The sequence below is a fragment of the Anas platyrhynchos genome, chromosome 7 (assembly GCF_047663525.1).
Source record: "Anas platyrhynchos isolate ZD024472 breed Pekin duck chromosome 7, IASCAAS_PekinDuck_T2T, whole genome shotgun sequence".
Lineage (NCBI taxonomy): Eukaryota > Metazoa > Chordata > Aves > Anseriformes > Anatidae > Anas > Anas platyrhynchos.
Genome location: NC_092593.1, coordinates 18,037,605 through 18,058,876, shown reverse-complemented (window position 1 = coordinate 18,058,876; position 21,272 = coordinate 18,037,605). Strand labels below are relative to the sequence as shown.

Genomic DNA, 21,272 nt, shown 5'->3' with positions numbered 1-21,272 from the left:
AAATGGGCAAGGACAATGAAAGTTGTGCAAGTACCTAATTAACTTCTTAATAAGAACCAGTTTCTCAAAATACATTTATATTTCCAATTTATTGGAAAGAATCCAAGCAGGGATAGGAACACACAATATTTGAAGCCGAAGTATGGATAATTAGCCAGAATATTGAATGCTGTGTTCAAATTTTATTAAGCTCTTCCTTGAAACCCTGATTCTGCTAAACTCTGTTCAGGTTTAAATATGGAAGCTGGACATTCATGATAGCTATTTTATCTCAATGTTTTTTTCTGCCTGTGTTCAAATTATGTGAGCCACATTACCCTGCTTTTAATCTTCACCTTGTCATTCACATTAATTCTAATATTGTTCATCCCAGACTGAGGGGAAAAAATCAAAGGATTTTGCATGTTTGCTTTGCTTTGTTTCCAGTAAAAAAAATTTTTAGGGAGTCTTTTAAAAACTTTAGAAGCTAATAGTGATTGGAACACATGTATCCTTTTGATTAGTAATTAAATCAGTCCTGTCATAATATAAGAGTATGAACAAGATAACTGGCAGGAGATCCATTTTAGATTAAATGATTCTCTGGTCACATGTTTTAAAAATTCTGAGTTAGCCTACTGCATAAGAATTGTCATCTGTCTAATGTAGTATCTCATCTTTGCTATTAGCTAGTGAGGGTACAAAATAACCTGAAAAAGATTGTGGAGTAGCCTTCACACAAAGAAAGCTTCTTCCTAACTCTTTGAGACTGGTTGCTGCTTGTTTGTGGAAGAACAAGGCATTTAATTTGACCCTCTTGACAAAAAGATGGGGTTTAGCCAACATCATTAAAATGTAGAAATGATTTGCTATGTAACGGATTCTTTCATTTTGTTAATGGCAATATCAAATCTGATTTTCCGCACATGAGAACATTCCTCAGACATCTTTATGTAAATGTAGTTGCCAAGCTGTTTGTAATGGTTAAATTATACTTTGATGGGAACTCTTCAGAAAATACTCAATTAGTTCAGGTTTTTTTGGAAACACTGCCAATTATGTGACGTTAATGAGCTTTTTGTTGGTAATGTAATTAAAACTCAACTGCTATAATGGTTAAAGGAAAAAATTATAGCTTTAAGAAAGTTAATGTTAAGCAAATATAACATGAAGTGGGGCTAATTAGATGTTGATTACATGGTCCTATGTGCATTTGCTGTAAACAACAATACTCTCAATAATGTGATTATTTTACAAATAAGGAATACAATTCAGTTGAAATTACTGAGATTTAACTCTCATTTTGTAATATTGATACAACACTACAGAAACCATTGCAAATTTGCATTGAAAGAGAGGAAAATCAGGTTCTTGTAGCAGATGCTTAAAGGTTTTAGATGTCTGAATATGTCAGTGAGTACCCAGAGCAATTTTCAAAATGCATGGTATCAGTCTCACATTAATATCAATATATTAATTTATATTTAAGTTATAGTTAAGTTTCTGCACCTTTATACTTTATTTATACTTCTGGAAAATCCTGCAAGCCCTAGAAATTTGACCAGATAAACCAACCCATTGTGGATACTACAAGTAATAAAATAATACAATGCACTGGTCACAGGTCTTTGTGACCAGTGCATTGTATTGGGTCACAGAAGATTGGGTAGTCAGAATCTTCTGGAAGCATTTGAGATAAGGGACGTTTCTGGAAAATGTGTCAAACAAAATAACAGAAGGTACCTCCTTCCCAAGGGATGTGTTAGCTATTTCATCATTAATTTGCCCGTATGTCTATTTATTTCCTGAGGCAATCAGAGTACACATCTTCCAAACTGTCCAACATTTACTTTAGCTTGTAGGAAGCAGTTGTGGGGATAAACCATAAAAAAATCAGTGCATCATGCTGCTGTCATCTTTGCTTCCTTGTTTTTCATGTTGTTAATTTATTTGCTTTATACAGTGTTCTTGCCAAAGAATGGGAATATGTCTTCAGCAGAGTGTGACGTTTACACTGAGTTGCTGGAATAATATAGAACCTGAAAGCTTTTTGAATGAGCAACCATGTATTTTGATGATGTCGTGGTTTAACCCGGCCGGCAGCTAAACACCACGCAGCCGTTCGCTCACCCTCCCCCTTCCTCTCTGGGACAGGGGAGAGAAATGGAAAGAGAAGCCCGTGAGTTGAGATAAAGACAGTTTAATAAGACAGGAAAATAATAATAACAATAATAATAATAATAATAATGCAATGGTGATAATAGTACTACTAATAATAATATGTACAAACAAGTGATGCACAATGCAATTGCTCACCACCCGCTGACCAATGCCCAGCCTAACCCCGAGCAGTCTGGCCCCCTCCCCCGGCTAGCCACCCCTATATATTGTTTAGCATGACGTCAGATGGTATGGAATACCCCTTTGGCTAGTTTGGGTCACCTGTTCTGGGTCCCCTCCCAGCTCTTACTGCACCCCCAGCCTGCTTGTTGGCAGGGCAGAGCAAAAGGCTGAGATGTCCTTGGCTTGGTATAAGCACTGCTCTGCAACAATTAAAACATCGGGGTGTTATCAGCACTCTTCTCATCCCAAGCCAAAACACAGCATTCCACCAGCTACTAGGAAGAAAATTCTGTTCTAACTGAAACCAGGACAGATGACCTGGGAAAAAATGTCATAGGATACTGTGAGTGCTTAAAAGAAAAAAAAAGAAAAAGAAAAAAAAAAACTTACAAACATATGCAACATATGTCAAAGTAGCTGTCCTGTGCTAATAACAGGTAATGATGCAGTCATTCATTAGAAATGATGCAGGGCATTTCTAACCTACCATTACAGTATCAAACAATGATTGAGGTTGGAAAGGACCTTTTGTCCAATCCAAGATTATCTAGATGGCTCAAGCAGGGCCACTTAGAGCAGGTTGCCCAGGACCATGTCCAGACAGCTTTTGTATATCTCCAAGGAGGAAGACTTCACAACCTTCTTTGGGCAATCTGTGCCAGTGCTCATTCACTCACATAGTAAATAAGTTGTTCTAGACAGAACCTCCTGTTTTCAGTTTGTGCCCATTACTTCTTGTACTCTCACTTGTCATGACTGAAAACAGCCTGGCTCTGTCTTCTTTACACACTTATTCTTATGTCTTGAATTAAGCTGAAGCTAACAAAGGGTTGGTTTTATATATGAATAGAAATTATATGTGTATACTGCAAATATAGAATATGTTATGTAAAAGCCAATGCTGGAACACAGCTTACTTTGAAATTAAGAAATGATAGCTTTTCACAAGTTTTTCCAAGCTGATGAAAGACAGTCCTCAAAGTATTGCCTTCTACCCTAGGACATTTTAGAGGATCCATTTTTCAGAAAATGCTGAGCGCTTCCCTATTTTCTTTTCCCTTTTCAATAATATTCTCACACTCAAGATACCCAAAAATATCACTTCAGACAAAGAAACGTTGTGTTTGAGACTCTTATAAACAAGGTATACTAGCCGCTAAAGGTAGGGCATTGGTATTTTCTCTGAATGAAAAAATAGCCACAGACAGAGCTGTTTACAAGTCTCCACTATAGTGTTATATATACTCCAGTATAGTGTTTCCACTATAAATCCTGGTTAACTTTTACAGAATAACAGTAGAGGTGCAAAGCAAACCTGCATTTTCATCATTTACCTAATGTTGTGCGTATGTATGCATCAACGAACAATATCATGCTGTATGTATCAATGAACGTATAGTATTTCTCATGCCTCAAACATGGAACTGCATTATTTGCTTCACTTGAGATTGCTACGTATGCAAAGAAGAAAAAGTTTGAAGAGAAAACATCGTTAATAGATCAAGTATAACTCCAGCCAGGATCCAGAACATGGTTAGTGTCTCATTTTACTTAGATATCAAGTAAAATTCAGACTACATTCAATATTTTCCAGTTTGCCAGTCAGTTCTAATTACAAGGCACAGCTGTTTAGTACATTTCATAGTCATTTGAATGCTCTATATTTAATGTGAATAATTCATAGTATTTGCTAAGAGCATTTGGTATTACTTTCAATTATGAACATTGTCTTCTCAGAGTGTAAAGTAACTAGTACATACTTGGCCAGCTCTTCTGCTTGCGCAAATTGATGCAGCTCCATTGATTTCAAACGGAGCGATTCCAATTTATTGTCAGTAGACAGTATGGGATATTTGCATAGTTACAATAACTCTGTTTCCTGAGGTACAAACCCATAGATATCCATGGCAGTGAGCATAGAGTTGCATGCTGTGGTAAGGTGTGGAGACCCTAAACTAATCTCTCTTTTCGGAAAGCCACTCCTGCTCTCCAAAGTGTAGCCATGGAGTTGCACACTTATTGTACACATTTGTGTTATACATGCATACACACACATGTGTGTGTAAGATTTATGCTCCATATGTTTTATGTTTGTATGTGTTTACATGTATAGGTTGTACTAATTTCCAGAAGAAGAATGAAGGCCCATTCTGCCTGATTATCATGTAGCAAAGATAAGAAAACAAAAAGTCTTCACATTCAAGCCTCTGAACTCATGGTTGAGAAGGCTTTTGAACTCATGGAGAAAGGGCTTTTGGTGCAATGTACTAAAGAAAAGGCTGTGGGCCTTTAGTCACACCCCAAGATACAGCCTCCTCTCTCCTATCTTCTTTAGATTTATATGTAAAAGTGCTAATAACAAAACAAAACAAACAAACAGAACAATAACAAACAGGAAAAAAAAAAAAAAAGAGAAATTGTGTGGGGTTTTTTTAAGCATTTTGCAGTGTTGGTTTTTTTTCACTTCAAAAAGCAACTTCCTAATTCATTAAAATGTTCAAATCTTGAATGTTTTTAAATATTTTTTTCTTGTACCAACAATTAAAGAATTAAAAGAAACATCCTTGAAAGAGTATGATATTCAGAGTATGTTAGCCAGTGTATTGGTCCTATTTTTATGGGGAAAAAAAAAAAAAAAAAAAAAAAAAAAAAAAAACACGCCAGCTGGAATTGCTGCTGCTAGGGCATTAGGTTCAGTGGTAAGAAGTCTTCTCATTTTACCTCATCTGTAATTTCCCACCCGATTTCTGGTCCAGTAAGTGCAGTATGCTGTCCCTAATAGCAGCCATTACCTTGTGCTGAGATGATGGTGTAGGAAACTTTGATCACCTCCAAATTCAGTGAACCCAAGGTACCAATTTTTTAATGTCTCCAAGTGACACCTGAAAAACATTAAGATGCAACTTTCCTGAAGGCGGGTTACTTTTAGATTCTGTCTCTTAGTCTGATTCATTTGCAAGTACTGTCTCATACATGAACTAAAAGACAGAAGGGATTGAGCCCTTGACTTTTGCCCAGAGGAGCAAACTTGTATTTTATGATGTGAAAGGAAAAAACTTAGTTCAGGATGTGTACATATGCATGTTTCACAGAGTCATTACAATTTTCTATCTTCTTGTTTGCTGTGCTCTTGAAATATGTATTTCTCTAGATTCAGTTATGGCAACTGACAAGTGCATAGTTCTTGATGACAGTTCGCTTCTTTCCTGTACCTTTTATTGTATGTGTATCACTTGAAAAACAAGTAATCAGGCAGTCATCTTGTAGATGCTAGATGACCTGCTAGATGCTATAGCCTGCCCAATGAGGTGCACTGAGTCTCATATGTTTTCTTCCTGAAATCATCCTACTGTGAACAAGGAACTTTAACTGACACAAGAAAATATACAGAGATAAAAGAAAAGAAGTGCCTGTTTCCTGGAGGGGAAGGTATTTTCTTACTTTGTTTACTTTTATTTTCTTTCTTTGTTTAGAAATCCATGCATCTTTAACTCAACATGCAATAAGATAACATCTGTAGCAGTCCATTTCAACAAATAACTGTGTCATATTCTGACGAAAAAAAAAAAAAAAAAAAAAAAAACCACGATCTAAACGGCCCTTTGATCACCATCTGCTGTCGTATCGGGGTACTGCAGAGCTGGGGAACATGCCTTCCTGCAGGACACGCAAAGCTGCCCAAGTGGAGAGAGTGCCTTTTAATACTTAGTGTAGGAATTGTACTCAAAATATGCTTTTGCATTGGAAATCGAAAGCAGATTAAAAACATAATTTTGAAAAAAAAGTATCTCAGTAAGATTGACATCTCATGATGACAATTAGATTTTGAGCATGAGGTAATTTCCAGGCTTATTTTGGTTCCTTTGGTACCACGTCTTAGATATTACACTGGTATTTGCCTAGGGAAGGTTGCTATATGGAGATGGGTTGTTAATAGATCATTTCAAACAAAAAAGTCTGAAAAGCCAAATTTGATAAATATCTATGCAAATTTGTATATGCTATGCTAATCAATAACTGGGGTTCCATGACTTTGAACGTCTGGAAGAGAGAAAATAATACAATAACAAGCAGGGAGAAAAAGGACATGGGGAAGAGAATGTCAAAAATAGAGAAAATGAAGTAGTAATTAAAAAGGAGGCAGACAAAAAGGGCAAGTAAGGCTTTCTGAAATGACTGAAGGAACTAAGTGAAGGCAACGATGACAGACTCAGAAGCAGTGCTCTCAACTTTTTAGCAGCATCAGAAGTCACTTGCTTTTTAGCTAGAAATGACAAAATGGTACCATGAATCTTAGTACATGGATCCAAGAGCAGAGAAAAAAACACACTAACACTCCAAAAAACTAAAATTGATTTTGTAGACTGAGTATTAAGACCTAGTGTTTCTCTACACCTGTAGTGTGGATGTACTGGGAGTGTGTAATACAACAAGGCGTTTAGGGTAGAACTCTAGGAAGGATCAGTTTAATTTTGTTCGCCACTGTAATGATAGGGTTATTATGTTTATATACTGCTTCAGCTGTACAATATGGGCTATGCCAATCTGGCTATGGTCAACCAGCAGAAAATTACCTCAGTGAAGAAGATTCTTTGCTGGCTGCAAGGAGCAGTGTTAGGGAAAACAAGAAGGTGTACTGTAGTATGTATTTTTTGTGTCACGATTAGACAATGGGCCACTCTAGACTGGATCATAAGCTGTCATTTATGTTCAGTGAGATGTCCACCATGATTCCAGACCCTTCCCACTTTTGAGCAGAAGTGAAACTCAAGGTTGAATCCTTCATATTTAATATCTCTCCTGGAATGCATTGTATAGATGCATAGATGATAATTATATTTCTTTTTTTTTGTGCCCTTTTTCATTTTATAAAGGATTATCACAATATATCAAAAAGTCCTTAAAATTCTGTAGGAATTTCTTGAAGGGGGATATCTCACTTTTTGCTTCATAGACAGGATAAAATCACCATATTCATGAGTGGCAGACTTTTTTCAGCTGCAAGGGCAACTGACGAGTTTTGTGTCAATCTCTCCTACCTGTGGTCACCAGATCACTGAACAGAGTCTTCAGCAATGCTGCCCCATCACAGACATGAAATTGCCCCCATTTATTATTGAATATTTTAGGATCTTGATAGTAGTTGTACAGAACATACACGCCACAAAACTTACACCTGTATTTTATTATTATTATTTCCTTGTAGGATTGGAGACACATGAGCAAAAGGCTTATCTTGTATAAATCCGTAGGCCACAGTGTGAAACTCAATCTACAATGAAAGCTTGGCATACTGTTCTTCGGTGAGTATGAATTTTAATATAATAGAGTTGGCATAATACATCTAAGGGTAACCAAATATTTTCATTAAATTTGACCTGTCCATGGTCATGTATGTCCATACATGTCTATGTATGGTGAGTGGCCATCCTTGTTGTACTTTACATTTCTTCATGCTTATTATATTGGCACAGGATTACTTGAAGGATTAACCAAGCACTTTGGGGTAGTAAAGCTGTTTATTGTTAACAGTGTATTAAATTTATAAATCTTGATAAAACTGTTAGTTTAAATGATATTAGTAATGTCCACAGGACCAGGATTTTGCTCAATACTAAATGTTAAATGTGGCAAATCAGAATCTGGAGAAATTGCTACCTTAATCCAATGCACCTTTAGCTAAGTGTTTATCATCCTAATGCCCTTCTGCTTGATATTTACTTCTTTGGACATAGCTACCTTACTCCTTTTGCAAATCCATGTTAGCATTGATGTCATAAAGTAAGCAGAATGAATGTGTGAAATTGCTTGTAAAATTATCAAATGAAATGAATAGCAAATATGATGACTTTTTTTCTTTTCTTTTTTTTTTTTTTTAAGTTGAATAAGGAAACTGTCAGCAATGATGCACTCTGGTAATGCTTACTAGAGCTGAACAGTATATATATAAGTCCGTGCAAAAGAGGCAGCTAGGCAGATCTCAGGATCCTCAAGGCTTTCCATAGTTCCAGAAGAGAGAGTAGCCACTCTAACTGCTACATATCATTTCAAAGAATAAAAAGGTAAGATTTATGTGAAATACTAGTACAGTTTGTTTGAGAAAGCTGAGTGCATTTTCTGTATTGCATTGTCCAATACAATACAGGTCCAGGGGCTTTCAACAAATTGGTATTTTCTTCTGTGGTTATACTCATTAATGTTTGAAGTTAATGACATCATCATTTAAATCTTTTAATCTATTGAATTAGTTCAACAGAGAATGATCCCAAATTGGGAAATCAACAGCTAGGACTGCAGAAGCAACTGAAGGAAGGAAGAGTAAACATGTAAAAATGAAAGACTGGCATTGTAATAAGAATTGAAATGTGAAATAATAATTATTGATTTTTATATTTTTATCTCATATTTATTTTATCTATTTTTATATCATATATTTAGATTCTTTAAATATTCATTCCTTGCAGCTACTTTCTAAATATGAATCAACAGGGATTAAGTTGGCATAATGCAAACAAAGTAAATGGGTTTATATAGACACTGATTGAAAACTGTCCAAGACAGCTTGCCACTCCATCACCCGAGAGATTGCCACTCTATTGCCCTAGCTACAGATTGGTTTGCCTCAAACAACTGTAATTTTCCTATCACTACAAGATCTCAGAGAGATATTTTATAGCATAAAAGTAAAAGCTAAAACCTTTCAAAAACTATTGTGATTATTTTATAAAATTTCATTAAGTTTTTTGGCCTGCTATGGATTTCCTTATACTAGAACCATTATCTTTTACAGAACTTTACACAAGGCATGCAGTAGGTAAAGCTTGGAAAAGTTATTAATAATTAGAAATAAATGCTATCTGCAATTTTCATATTAATAGAAATCTACATTACTCATTCATACATTTTCATATGAAACTATTCCCTTTTTTGCTGATGTAATTCCGTACTTTTTATTTTTAAACTGGAAATAGAAACAAATCTGGCTTTTGAAAGATTCATTTTTGAAAACTCAGCAAGATTTAGCTAGTTAAAATTGTACAAAAAAAATGTAAAACTGTAGTGTGGAAAAGATATCTGCAATAAAATATATGGGAAAAACTAGAAAACAGATTGATCAAGGAAATAATACAAATTTCTAATTTCAAATGCAAAATAGCTATCACAAGACAATATTTTCAATACTACAAGTTTCTGATCAATATTTGAGAGACATTTATTATATACTTTCTGGCAGTTCAAACTGTGGTATGTTATGTTTTTTATCTCTAATCAAAAAAGAAAAGAAAACATTTTGATTAGTTTAATATGCATAGGAATAAACTTATTTGGTTTTGGTTGTTGTTTTTTTATTATTATTTTTTTGGTGGTGGGGCGGTAAGATTAGCTAGTTTTCCTGCACCCTGACAATAAGATCATGTGTATTTTGGCAGTTATCTACTAGTGACTAAAATAACTAAAAACAAATATCTTATCTGGAAAATATTTTTTAACAGGAATAAACTAAAAAAATTAATATTTTTTCTGACAATCTCATTCTCTATAAAATATGTTTCTGTTCCCAATAATAAAATAACAAAATTGTTATTTTAATACTGTTTTTCCTTTAACTTGTAGAAAACTGCTCTTGCTGATTTGGGTTACGAGTAACAAGTATTAAACATTGAACAAACAAAACTGATTCTAAACTTTTGAGATAATAATTTGACATATGTTTAACAGCTGGTCAGTGCATTTGAAATGCTTATTTTATTAATGGACAGAATTCTCTTACTTGAATATTTTAATAATTTCTAAAAACTGCATCTATATATCTTCAGATTTTGATTCTCGAAAAAAAAATTAGAAAAGAAACTAAACATACATTTAACTTTAAACATATTCTTAAGGCATAATGTAGCCAATGGTAGCCAGTGAACAGTACTGTTCAGGTTCTATAGGAGTGAGGTGTAAGAGAACTGAAAATCTATTCACTGATTGCAATGGGCTTTGAATATTTATTTTTAAGTTTTATATAAAAGAATAGCTTTTGGTGTCTGATGCTATTATAAACAGACTGGATTAATGATGAGGCTATTTCTTTCATTCTATGTCAGTAATTTACATTTATGTAAATAATTTATGTAAATAATAAAACTGCATCATGTTTTAACAATGCTACAGGAAGCTGTAATGTACCCAACTTTTTCTAGTTTATCAGATTAAGGAGAAGTATAACAGTCTGCTTGTGTACCATTAAGCATGGGAAATTTACTCATGTATGCTGCAATACCCAGACTCTATTTGGTGTCTAGACTCATTTATAGCTCTATCAGATAGCAGGGGGGGTCATTAGATTGCAACCAAACCATTTTTGTGATCATAACAAAGTCATCTCACAAAGAATAAGGCAAAGCTTTTGTTCCATTGTTGGAAGACTAAGAAATGTGAAATTATGCATTCTGTGGGATTGACATTGGATGTCAGTATTGCACCACCAAATTACAGCTCCAAATGAAACAGCAAAAAGTGAGTTCTATGCTATAGCTAGGGTTATAATAAGATGGAATGATTACGCATTATTTGTTGGTACTATAGGCAGGATATATGTAGGTGTAGAAATTAAATCTCATATATCAGGGCATTACAGAAGGCAGAAAAGAGTCACCATACACACTAGGAAAAGCAAGCAAACAAATATATTGTCAGTAGCTTTTGATGGAGACAGGGAAATCCTCTCCATTGCTTAGAGTACAATCCACCCGGATCAATTTATTTTCCCATTTTTTATCAAGATTTTATTAAGATTTAGATTCAAAATACCTCAGTATTTTGATACTGGCATTGAGGTATTATAATATTTATATTACTCATTAAGACTATCTTAAAAATTAGATCTCACAAAATACTAAAATCAATGTATTCCTAACCATAGATAAAATGCCTGCCAACAGTCGAGACTTACAACTTCATTTATAATAGATGGAAGAAACAAACTTCCAAAAAAATTTCTTCTCTGAAGCTGGGGCATACTAGTGGGATAGAATAGAAGTCCTACAGCAGCAGGACTATTGATGCTGGAATAAACTTTTTTGCATGGCTTATTGCAGAACCATGTTCAAATCTCAAAACAGAGTAATCTATACCTTCTCTACATATAATTTCTTCAAAACTTCCACATGGTTTCCTCCAGCCCATAGTATATTTAAATCCAGCCTATTGCAGCAAGGCATTACCACAGAGAATAGACATGTTTTCTCTCAGGCTGCCGTATTTTATAAATCATTGAATTTAAGCGAACAAAGACATTGGAGCTGGAGGAGTTCAATGCAGATTACATTTACTGGGGAGATTTATTTATTATTATTTTTTTTTGCTGGGCCTTGGTTTGCCACGTATAGCTTTACTTCAGTGCACTCATTTCATTTATCATTATGTTTTTCAGGCTGTAACATAAACTTCCATAGAAAAATGTCATGGATGGCAGAAAGGCTCTTTCAAATACTCAAGTATCAGTCCAAGTGCATGATGATGATATTATTTCCAGTGACATTTTGCTCTTGTGAACTCACTGCAACTTCTGTTGCTTTTAATGTGATCTATACTGATTTTCAAGTTAGAATGATTTACTGTTCATCATTCATTTAATTGGCGTTTACTCATTGAATGAATGGTATATGTAATTTCTTTGTCAAGGTCTAAAGCAGCTAACATTTTAAATTCATTTTCTTTTCTATACAGTCATTCCAGAAATTTAAGGGATCAAAACTAATAAACAATAAATACTAACTGATTTTTTTAAGTAGGTTTCCTCTTGTTTCCTGTTTATACAGATGCCCTCAGTGCAAAATACTTATGAGACTGTTAGCCATTAGCTGCTCATAGTCCTTTTTGCACAGGGTTTTGGGAGCCCAAAATGAATAGCATTTCATTTTTCAGGATTGTATGTCAACAGGCTAATATTAGTACATTAAATAATGAAAATAATAGCACATAGGGAATTAAGAAGAACATTTTTCCCACTGGTGACTATTCACTAAAAGTGAACTGCACTACTTGTATGAGTAAACCAGTCACTAATTCAAGTACTAAAGAGACACCTCACCTATCAATAAGTCATTCACTTCAGAGGCCTACTACTGCAATAGGTTTTCTTTCCAAAAAGGAAAAAAATTAAAGGAGTGTGGAGAGTCAGGAAGAACTAATGAGGATCTGCTGATGTGACAAAGTTCTTGACAGCAATTTGCTGCTTTTTTTTTTTTTCTAGTAAATCAGATGGAAAAATATAAAAGTCACAGCAATACCCTAGTTTTTCTGTAAAACAATATTACAGAAACTGATCCAATATTTACCATCAGAAGAATGCAGAGCAGAGGAGATACAGACCTTTATACTCATATTACAGAAGAAACTGAGGATGCAGCTAGTCTCCACTCACCTTGCAGTCTGGAACACAGACTAAAGGTTAAAGATAGGAATAGATATTACATCTTGAATGCCTACCCAAGGCACTGTAGTCTCCATCCAGTTACACAAGGTCTCAATATCTTCAAGTTTAGATCAGCATTAAGGATCTTTTTGATATAACTGATTTAGTGGTATGTAAAGATGATTACATTTTTCTTTGTTGCCTTATTTCTGTTTTTACAGGCAATGAAAATGAAAAGTGTTTATTTTGTTGCTGGGCTCCTTTTAATGATAGTTCAAGGCAGCTGGCAAAATCCTCTTCAGGATACAGAGGAGAAATCAAGGTAAATTCTGTTGATCAACTTCTAGAAAGCCTTGGCCTTAACTTTGTTTTCTTATAGTTCAAAGCAAAACATACAGTGACATATATTATTCAAAGTACTTTATCTACCATTGGATTTCTATCAATCCTTTGCAGGAATCTACTATTCCTGCAAAGTAAGGCACAGAAGTTTCGCTACTTCAAACAATAGCTGCCTTAGTTATCCAAGAAGACCTTGTAACTGTGCCGTATCCAATCCACTATATTGATATTGTTAAAAGAAAAGTCAGTGTAGAATGTACTATAATCATTGTCTATTAACAGGTTCTAAACTTTTCTCAGATCTTTCAAAGCTTCCCAGTCTGAACCATTAGATGAATCTAGACAGCTGAATGAAGTGAAGCGTCATTCACAAGGTACATTCACCAGTGATTACAGCAAGTACTTGGACACCAGACGAGCTCAGGATTTTGTGCAGTGGTTAATGAGCACTAAAAGAAATGGGTAAGCCTTTTTGCTCACATTGCTATAGATCTCCATATACAGAAAACAGCCAAAAATCTAGTACCTGTTTGAATTCAGTTTCTTGATTTCAGCTTCCCATCACAGGTCATGTATAACCATCAAATGACTAATGTGCTTAAGGAAAATTTATATATATCATTAATATGTTATTAGAAATGAGAGCTATATGCAAAATCAGTCAAAAGGATTTGGATAAATCAAGTGTATCTGATGTACCACCCAAACTGAGACTGTATCAGCTTCTTTGGGACAGATTGTTTCAGTGAACCAACTTAGTTCAATATGAATCATGTCAGTAAAGATAATATAAAGATGTCACCTTTGGACCTTAATAAAACTTTCCATGGTTACTCTAATCCTGAAGTTTCATTTGTGAAAAGGGAGCTAAGGTTTAATCCTTATTGACTGCTGGATTACAGATATACCATTAAGGTGTAAATTGGTGTGTCTTTTTAAAGATACACTTTGCTTAAACACAAGCTAACAAGCTGAGAGCAAGGATAATGTAAGAGCATGTAATTCTATGCCCTGTGTTCTAGAAAAGATCTGTCCACAGAATAAAAAAATCCATTTAAATCCCTGTGGGAGCCTTTAAAATATAAAGTAATAATTTCTAGATATTGTATTAATTTAAATTATAGAATTATAGAATAGTTTGGGTTGGAAAGGACCCTAAAGATCATTTAATTCCTACCCCCTTCCCATGGACAGGGACACCTCCCACTACACCATGTTGTTCGAAGCCCCATCCAGCTTGGCCTTAAACACTTCCAGGGATGGGGCATCCACAGCTTCTCTGGGCAACCTGTCCCAGTGCCTCACTAACTTCATAGTAAAGAATTTCTTCCTTAAATGTGTAAGTCTGCAAGTATTTATATTCATCCATCAGTCTTGGTTGTTTATGATAATATTTAAATAATAACCAATTATCATGCTCATGCATACTCTGCAATGTACTGGTAATAATGATCTAATGATTTTGGAATTCCACTACAGCCAACAAGGACAGGAGGACAAAGAGAATGACAAATTCCCGGACCAGCTCTCAAGGTATTCTAGTTGCCACAACTCATTACTCAAAAACAAGTCAACCTCATTTTCTGTTAAACAAGAAAGAAAACTAGTATTCTCTACAATGTTAACATAATACAAGAAATACCTATCAAAAGAAATTTTTCTGCACCCATTTTTTATGAGGAAAGAAAGCGTCTGGCATTTATTCCTGTACCTCTGTGCTATAGCTGTGTGCAATGGCTTCAGGGAATGCAATGGCATGAGAACAACAGATTTTAGCAAAGAACATACCAAGTAATAAAGGAGAGTAGAGAATAAAAAAAAAAAAAAATACAAATACAGAAAAGGTTGCCAAAAATCGTTGTGTTAAGGGAAAGAAAACCAATTAAGATACTAAGGAAAGGTAAATTGCCAGGCACCAACTTTTGGGGGGCTGATAAAACATGATACAGTGTTTGGCCCTCAGTATTCTGTCAAATTTTATACAAATTGCTCATAACAGAAAAGGAGAACACAAGACCTGCTGGAGGTCAAAATTTTGTTTCCTGACAATGATTCTGGGACAAGGTTTGAGGTTTTCAAAATTTGGAGCAAACAATAACTACAAAACACTAAGTGTTTTTGCAAAATAGATTTAAATACGTATATTCATTTTACCTTTTGTTAGAAAATCCGGAGAGGGCAGCTTGGATCACAAAGATCTTTCCATTCAAAACACTGTCAATATAATACAAAATCTGTGATAATGTTTGAGCTTCAGTGAAACATGTATCAACAAAATCAACATTTCATCAAAAATGTTCCAAACTAGAGTTAGCATGCTGATGGAAAATGCGGATGGTACCAAATTGGGAGGAACGGTGAAATCTCAGGAAGACAAAATATAATAGAAAGTGCTAGAGGCACTGAAAATTGGGCAGAAATTAGCGAATTCTGAAATAGAAATTCAAGGGAACTTATCTGGGAAAAATATGCCAACATATGTCTACTTCTCAGTATAGTTTGTTTTCCTAAGGGCCAGTGTGACATAATTTTGCTATATCAGAGAAAAAAGCATGTTGGGGGGGAGGTTATTTTCTTTATTAAGCTGGAGATGATCAGGTTTGAAATTGTTCCAAGATTATCACTTGGTTGGAATGATGTGTGTCCACAAAGCAATTCAAAGTGCAGCAGACTGATATTAAAAGGGGTTAAATCTGAACAGTTTGGCTGTTTGTGCTGAACACAGGAGGACAGTCTTAAAGAAAGTTTTAGGTGAGTGCTCATTGAGTAGTCTTATTGAGGTAACAAAAAGTATATCTGTAGAATACTATAAATTTTGTTGAGCAGAGCTAATTAGTCTAGCAAAAAGCCTTTCCAATGCAGCTCTTTAAGCTTTCAGCACCTAATTTGATTTGTTTAGAACTAGTTCGGTTATTTCTACACAAAACTGTACTGTATAGCACAGGCATTGCTTTTAGAATTGAAAGACAAAAATAGCAAGAGTAATTTCAGAAGCAAAGAAAACCCCTCTCTCTAATAAGAAATGTTGGTTTAGTGGGGAATATAAATTAATAGAAGTTAAAAAATACAGTCTGATCCTACAGTACTGCTCTTCTTTCAGCAATGCAATCTCCAAGCGTCATGCTGAATTTGAGAGACATGCTGAGGGCACCTACACCAGTGATATCACCTCTTATTTGGAAGGTCAAGCTGCCAAAGAATTCATTGCTTGGTTAGTGAATGGACGAGGAAGAAGAGAGTAAGAATCCATCCATTCCTATTACTAAATTTTGCCTTGCTTTCGAGGTTAGAAATCAAGTCTGATGAAATCTTGATGTGTTTTTGATGATTCTTGCTGTACTTCATGTTTCCCTTTTGTAATAGAAGACATTCTGTGGGTGTTAGACTACCATTTTAAGTTACTATGTTCAAACACATTGAAACAAACCATTTCAGTATGCTGTTACACTCTGAAAGGTCAAGTTATACTTAAGGTCTACATATCTAAAACTAAACCAGACCTTCCTCTACTTACCACCTTTCCCACTTCACACAAGATTGCTTACAGTCTCAGCTCTCATTGATTGAGATAATTCAAGTCACTGTCATCTTAAATTCCTTTGTTGTTTTTGTTGTTTGTTTGTTTTTCCCAACCTCTGCAGTCAATTTTCACTCTGCAGTATTTCCAAGGTTAAATTTTTGCCAATGTCACTGCCACCACAGCTGTAGTCCGTGCTCTGGTGATTATTCCCAGCAGTTACTGATGTCTTCTTTTCCTCTTCCTATGATTGACAAACTCTCCCCAAGCTGCTGCTGCCAAAGTAACCATCATTTCCTACAACTATATCTTGTTTTTATTTTTAAGACACTTCTACTTCTTTTGCTGTGGTTTACAGTTTCCAGGACTCACAGCTCCACAGTTTTGATTTACTTACATCTCTGCTTTCTTTCATGCTTATCTTGCTCTCCATATTGCATATTTCTCAAAACCTATTCACTACATTAGCTCACTCATGATCTTGTATCTTTTTTGTGTTAGTCTTACACTTGCAACAGCCTTAACTTCAGTCTCCTTCAGGCACTTTCTGTCTTATCATAGTTCCTACTCTGCAGGGTTAGGAGTTACACCATGCAAATGACACTGCCCACTTTTTAACTGTTCTGTATTTATATGTGCCTTTAGACTGTAAGCTCTTCGGGGCAAGGATTTCATCCTATAATTATATATTCTACTAGCTGTAAAGTATTATGTAAGTCTTTCATTCTATATAAAGATAATAAATAACAATGACAATAAAATATCATCTGTAAGACAAGATTGTGTGTTGTAGTCAAGGAAGTCTAATTAGGTAAAAGTAAATTTTGGAAATAATGATGATTTCCTGAAAAAAATAATTAGTGATTTCCTGGGTTAAATGAATGAGGTCAGCTATACAGATAAGGGAAAGGCTGGTGCCACTTCATAATGATCTGCAGTTGTTTTTTCTGTACTTTTCATGAACAGAGATAGGGTTTTTTAGTATTTGTAAGAAAGAGATTACAACTGAGCTAATGAACTGAGCTTAGAAACCTATATGGACAATTACACAGAGCAGCCTCCTGCTTCCCAGTATTTAGCATTATTTGTAGTCAGACTTGCATATAGCTTTCCCTAAAATCAATTAATGAAAAGAGACAGTCTGTCTGTCACTGATCCCAGAGCATAGTGTGCTTCAGTATCAGCACACCTTATTGGAACCCATTAAAATCTCCCTTTATTTGATGGGTTGAAACAAGCTTTCTAAATAAGGCCCTTGGCACAACAGTTTTCCAGTGGTAAAAAAGGAAGAGAGCAAGAATCAGGATCTGATTCCAAATACAAAATTCAATTGTGGAAAAAAAAAAAATAGATTTTATACATATAATGATTGTAATTCAGGTATTTTACACCCTCCCAAATTGCTGCTTTTACCGTCTAAACATTTATGAAATATAATTGTAAGTATAAAACTAAGACTTTGTAAATCAAACAAAAAAAGATTGAAAATTTGACTATAATGTTTTAGTACTGATATTTCTTTTTAAAAAATGTTCTTAGTAAATCTACTGTGAGTTTTATTGATGCCTAGTCTACTTAGTGTAGACTGAGTTATGGTTTTGCATGTATGGCTTTTTCAAAAAAATGATAGAGAGGAATCTAGACTTACCTAAATGAAGAGTCCTGCCTGGTAAAGAGAAACTTTTATTCTTTCTTCTGTTGTTAAAATAATGCTTCAAAATACGTTCTGATGTGCTTCGTGCTATACTTTGGCCATAACATCTGGCTCAACTTTTAACTCCTTAAAACCACAGGAAATGTATTAAGACCCTGTAATAAGGCCCTCTTAAACAGTTTGTTTATTTTGATCTGAAAATTGTTTCATAATTTCTTCCCTTTAAAGTTTCCCAGAAAAAACTCTTGTAGCTGAAGAAATGGGCCGAAGATACGCAGATGGCACTTTCACAAGTGATATCAACAAAATCCTGGATGACATGGCTGCCAAAGAGTTCCTAAAATGGCTGATTAACACAAAAGTTACCCAAAGGTGCTTAAATTTTGATAATATTTATATTAATATACTGGGGTTTTAAATGTATTTGTCACATGTAGGGAAAATACAGCTCATTTTTCTCTTAACTATTGAGATATACATGTAAACATGTTACAAACTTTATTTTACAGACATGCTGAACAATGATAAGACACGATAAGCAGAAGCCATTCCAAATACAAATTGTATTTTGCATCAGTGGTGAACCTGGTGAACCTATTTGATAATTTCCTATTTAACTTCAGGGGAGTTTTGCCACTTACCAGAAGTGAGGTCATATTAAATTACTGAAAAATAAAATTCTCCTTTGCCATGGGCATTATAAAATCAGAAATGTTTATTGGGAAAATGACACCAAGTTCATTATTCTTTAAAGACTGTGATATAAAACTGCCTTAAACTGTGGCTTGACATTAGGGAATAAGGTTATGAGTTCCTGATGGCTAACAACTTAAGAACCCTTTTTTAATTTTCCTGTAAATAGGTAATTGCTGATGGAAAAGCAACATTTTCTATCTGAGCTCTGCAAACAAGTTAATATTTTAGGATTATTTGCTAACATTAGCAAAGGATTTCAAAAAAATAATACAATGCTCACTTGAGGCACTTATGAATGGCAAGATTTTCTAAAATGTTGGATATCCATTGCAAAAGTTTATTACTTTTAGTCTTTTGACTCCTAAAGGACCCAAAATCACTAGTTGATCTTGAAAATCTGATACAAGACATACTGTCTCAAAAAATGTAGAAGTTATCATTCAAACACATTTTTGACTAACTTTTTCATATTTTTGTGTTTGTTTGTGGTTAAGCACTGAAACAGTTTAAGATAATCATCTATGTGGGACTATTAAAAAGATTTTCCTTTCAGAGTAATTGTTGTCTCTAATTGTAATTAGAGAGAGGCATTGAGGGGTTTGTGGAACTAACATCTACTAACTTAACAAGAAAAAATGTTTGACAGGTATTTCATAAATCTTGGGAGATTTATAATATGTTCTAATTGCCTTTTTTTTTTTTCTTCTTTTCCCCAGGGATCTTTTGGAAGAATACCAGTAAAAATGTAGAATAAAAATGGGATAAATGAAGATCTTCATCAACTGCCAGTTATTAAGAGATTCTGAAATCTGTATTGTCATTTACATTCAGTGTAACAAAGCTATGTCACCTTGCATGCCAGGAATTAATTGTAGTGTTGTTTAGTGTTGCCAAAAGACTATATATATGGAATGCCTGTTGTCTGAGGGATGGCTGTCTTAATAGCTTTAAGACTATGAAAGTTCCACATTTTCATATTTTCCATTTATTATGACTGAAATAATTCCATTTATATTTACTTATGAAATTATTTTTCTAAAAAGCTGACATACAATGATTCAATTTTCAATTATATGCGGTATTTTTAACGGTCTGGCAGTTGCAAATGTCTGAGAAGTGAATATCCCTGTTGAAACCTTTGTTATAAAAAGGCTAAGCTTTAAGGATATTAAATGATAGCCTTAAATAAATTTTTTCAAGCTTCTTTTCTGTTGACTTTTAATGTGTATATCCCTTCTGCCTATTTTAATTTTATTCTAATATGTTAGTGTCACTGAGATCTTGGAAGTGGTTTGTTTGGAATCATAAAACAAAACCAATGTTTTGTTTTGTCACTTTTTCTCCATAATGATTTCCTGAAAAGAGATGTATGAACTTTGCATTATCCTTAGTTAAAAAAGAAATATTGTAAGATAAAGCTAGAGGTGGAAGCAAGACTGAACAGTACTCATTAGCATCAAATTTTGTTTCTCAGCAAAAGCAGAAGGACAGCTTTGAAAGATGCTAAGTGCAATATACTTTCTTAGAGTGGAAACTCTTCCACCCAGTTTCTTCAGGTTTTATATGATTGCCAAGTAAAACCACCTTAAATGGCCCTGGGATCACTCTTATTTGTGTTGTATTCTTTTCTTCCTTCTTCCTCTGAAAACCATTGTGCCCATCATCTCTTGCAGTTGCACTAAAACGAACTAAACAGAACTACTGTTATTTCAGTAACCTATGCCTTCATTCTGGTCTCAGTGTTTCTAGCAGTCCAAACTCTTTTATACTCTCAGTTGGCCAGGACACATTTTTGTAAGTACAGTAGTAGCTGCAACTCTTTAACAGACTCAGTTGCTTGTATGCACCTATTACTTCTTATGAATCCCAAAACTCCTTTTTCATCCTTTGCCATAATAGCAGCATGCCAGGTATCTATACTAAAATGCCCCAATCGACAGGTGTTGGATCAGAATTGGAACCTATAAATTTGGCTAAGAATTACTAGTATTGCTTTGAGTCTCCTTTGTTTTTCAAATACACCTACAATTTTCAGTAGTAGTCTGGAATCCTCCCAATGTACTATAAAGCACCAATATTCTGTAATTTCACATCAGGACTGATCATACCCAACTTTGCACCTAGAACAGTTTTTTGACAGTAACAGATACTTTTTCTATTAACCCAATTTAAAACTATTAAAACTCAGTTGAACTTTGCTCTTAAAAAAACTATCAGAGCATCCAAAATATCATTGGAGATTAAAAGGGGGAAAGGAGGGAGGAATGTAAATGTGTTGTATGTTTAACCTAATTTGCATAGAGTGGTTTGATACCAAGTACAGTTATACACGGCTG

General features: G+C 34.5%; 1 protein-coding gene across 1 annotated transcript; it reads left to right on the top strand.

Moving 5' to 3' along the window:
* Window positions 1-34: 34 nt before the first annotated feature.
* On the top strand, window positions 35-20,140 carry GCG (glucagon). The gene is made up of 9 exons (XM_013106301.5): window positions 35-5,751; window positions 7,529-7,625; window positions 8,203-8,384; window positions 12,949-13,049; window positions 13,370-13,531; window positions 14,549-14,602; window positions 16,170-16,307; window positions 18,469-18,612; window positions 19,653-20,140. The coding sequence occupies exons 4-9, from the start codon at window positions 12,952-12,954 to the stop codon at window positions 19,675-19,677; spliced, it is 621 nt and encodes a 206-aa protein (XP_012961755.1). The 5' UTR covers window positions 35-5,751; window positions 7,529-7,625; window positions 8,203-8,384; window positions 12,949-12,951; the 3' UTR covers window positions 19,678-20,140.
* The last annotated feature ends 1,132 nt before the right edge of the window (window positions 20,141-21,272 follow it).

Excerpts from the sequence above, each read along its gene's own strand:
- GCG (XM_013106301.5), top strand. The coding sequence starts at position 12,952 with ATGAAAATGAAAAGTGTTTATTTTGTTGCTGGGCTCCTTTTAATGATA. Across the intron at positions 13,050-13,369 it reads GATACAGAGGAGAAATCAAG|ATCTTTCAAAGCTTCCCAGT; the intron begins GTAAATTCTGTT and ends AACTTTTCTCAG. Across the intron at positions 14,603-16,169 it reads TTCCCGGACCAGCTCTCAAG|CAATGCAATCTCCAAGCGTC; the intron begins GTATTCTAGTTG and ends CTCTTCTTTCAG.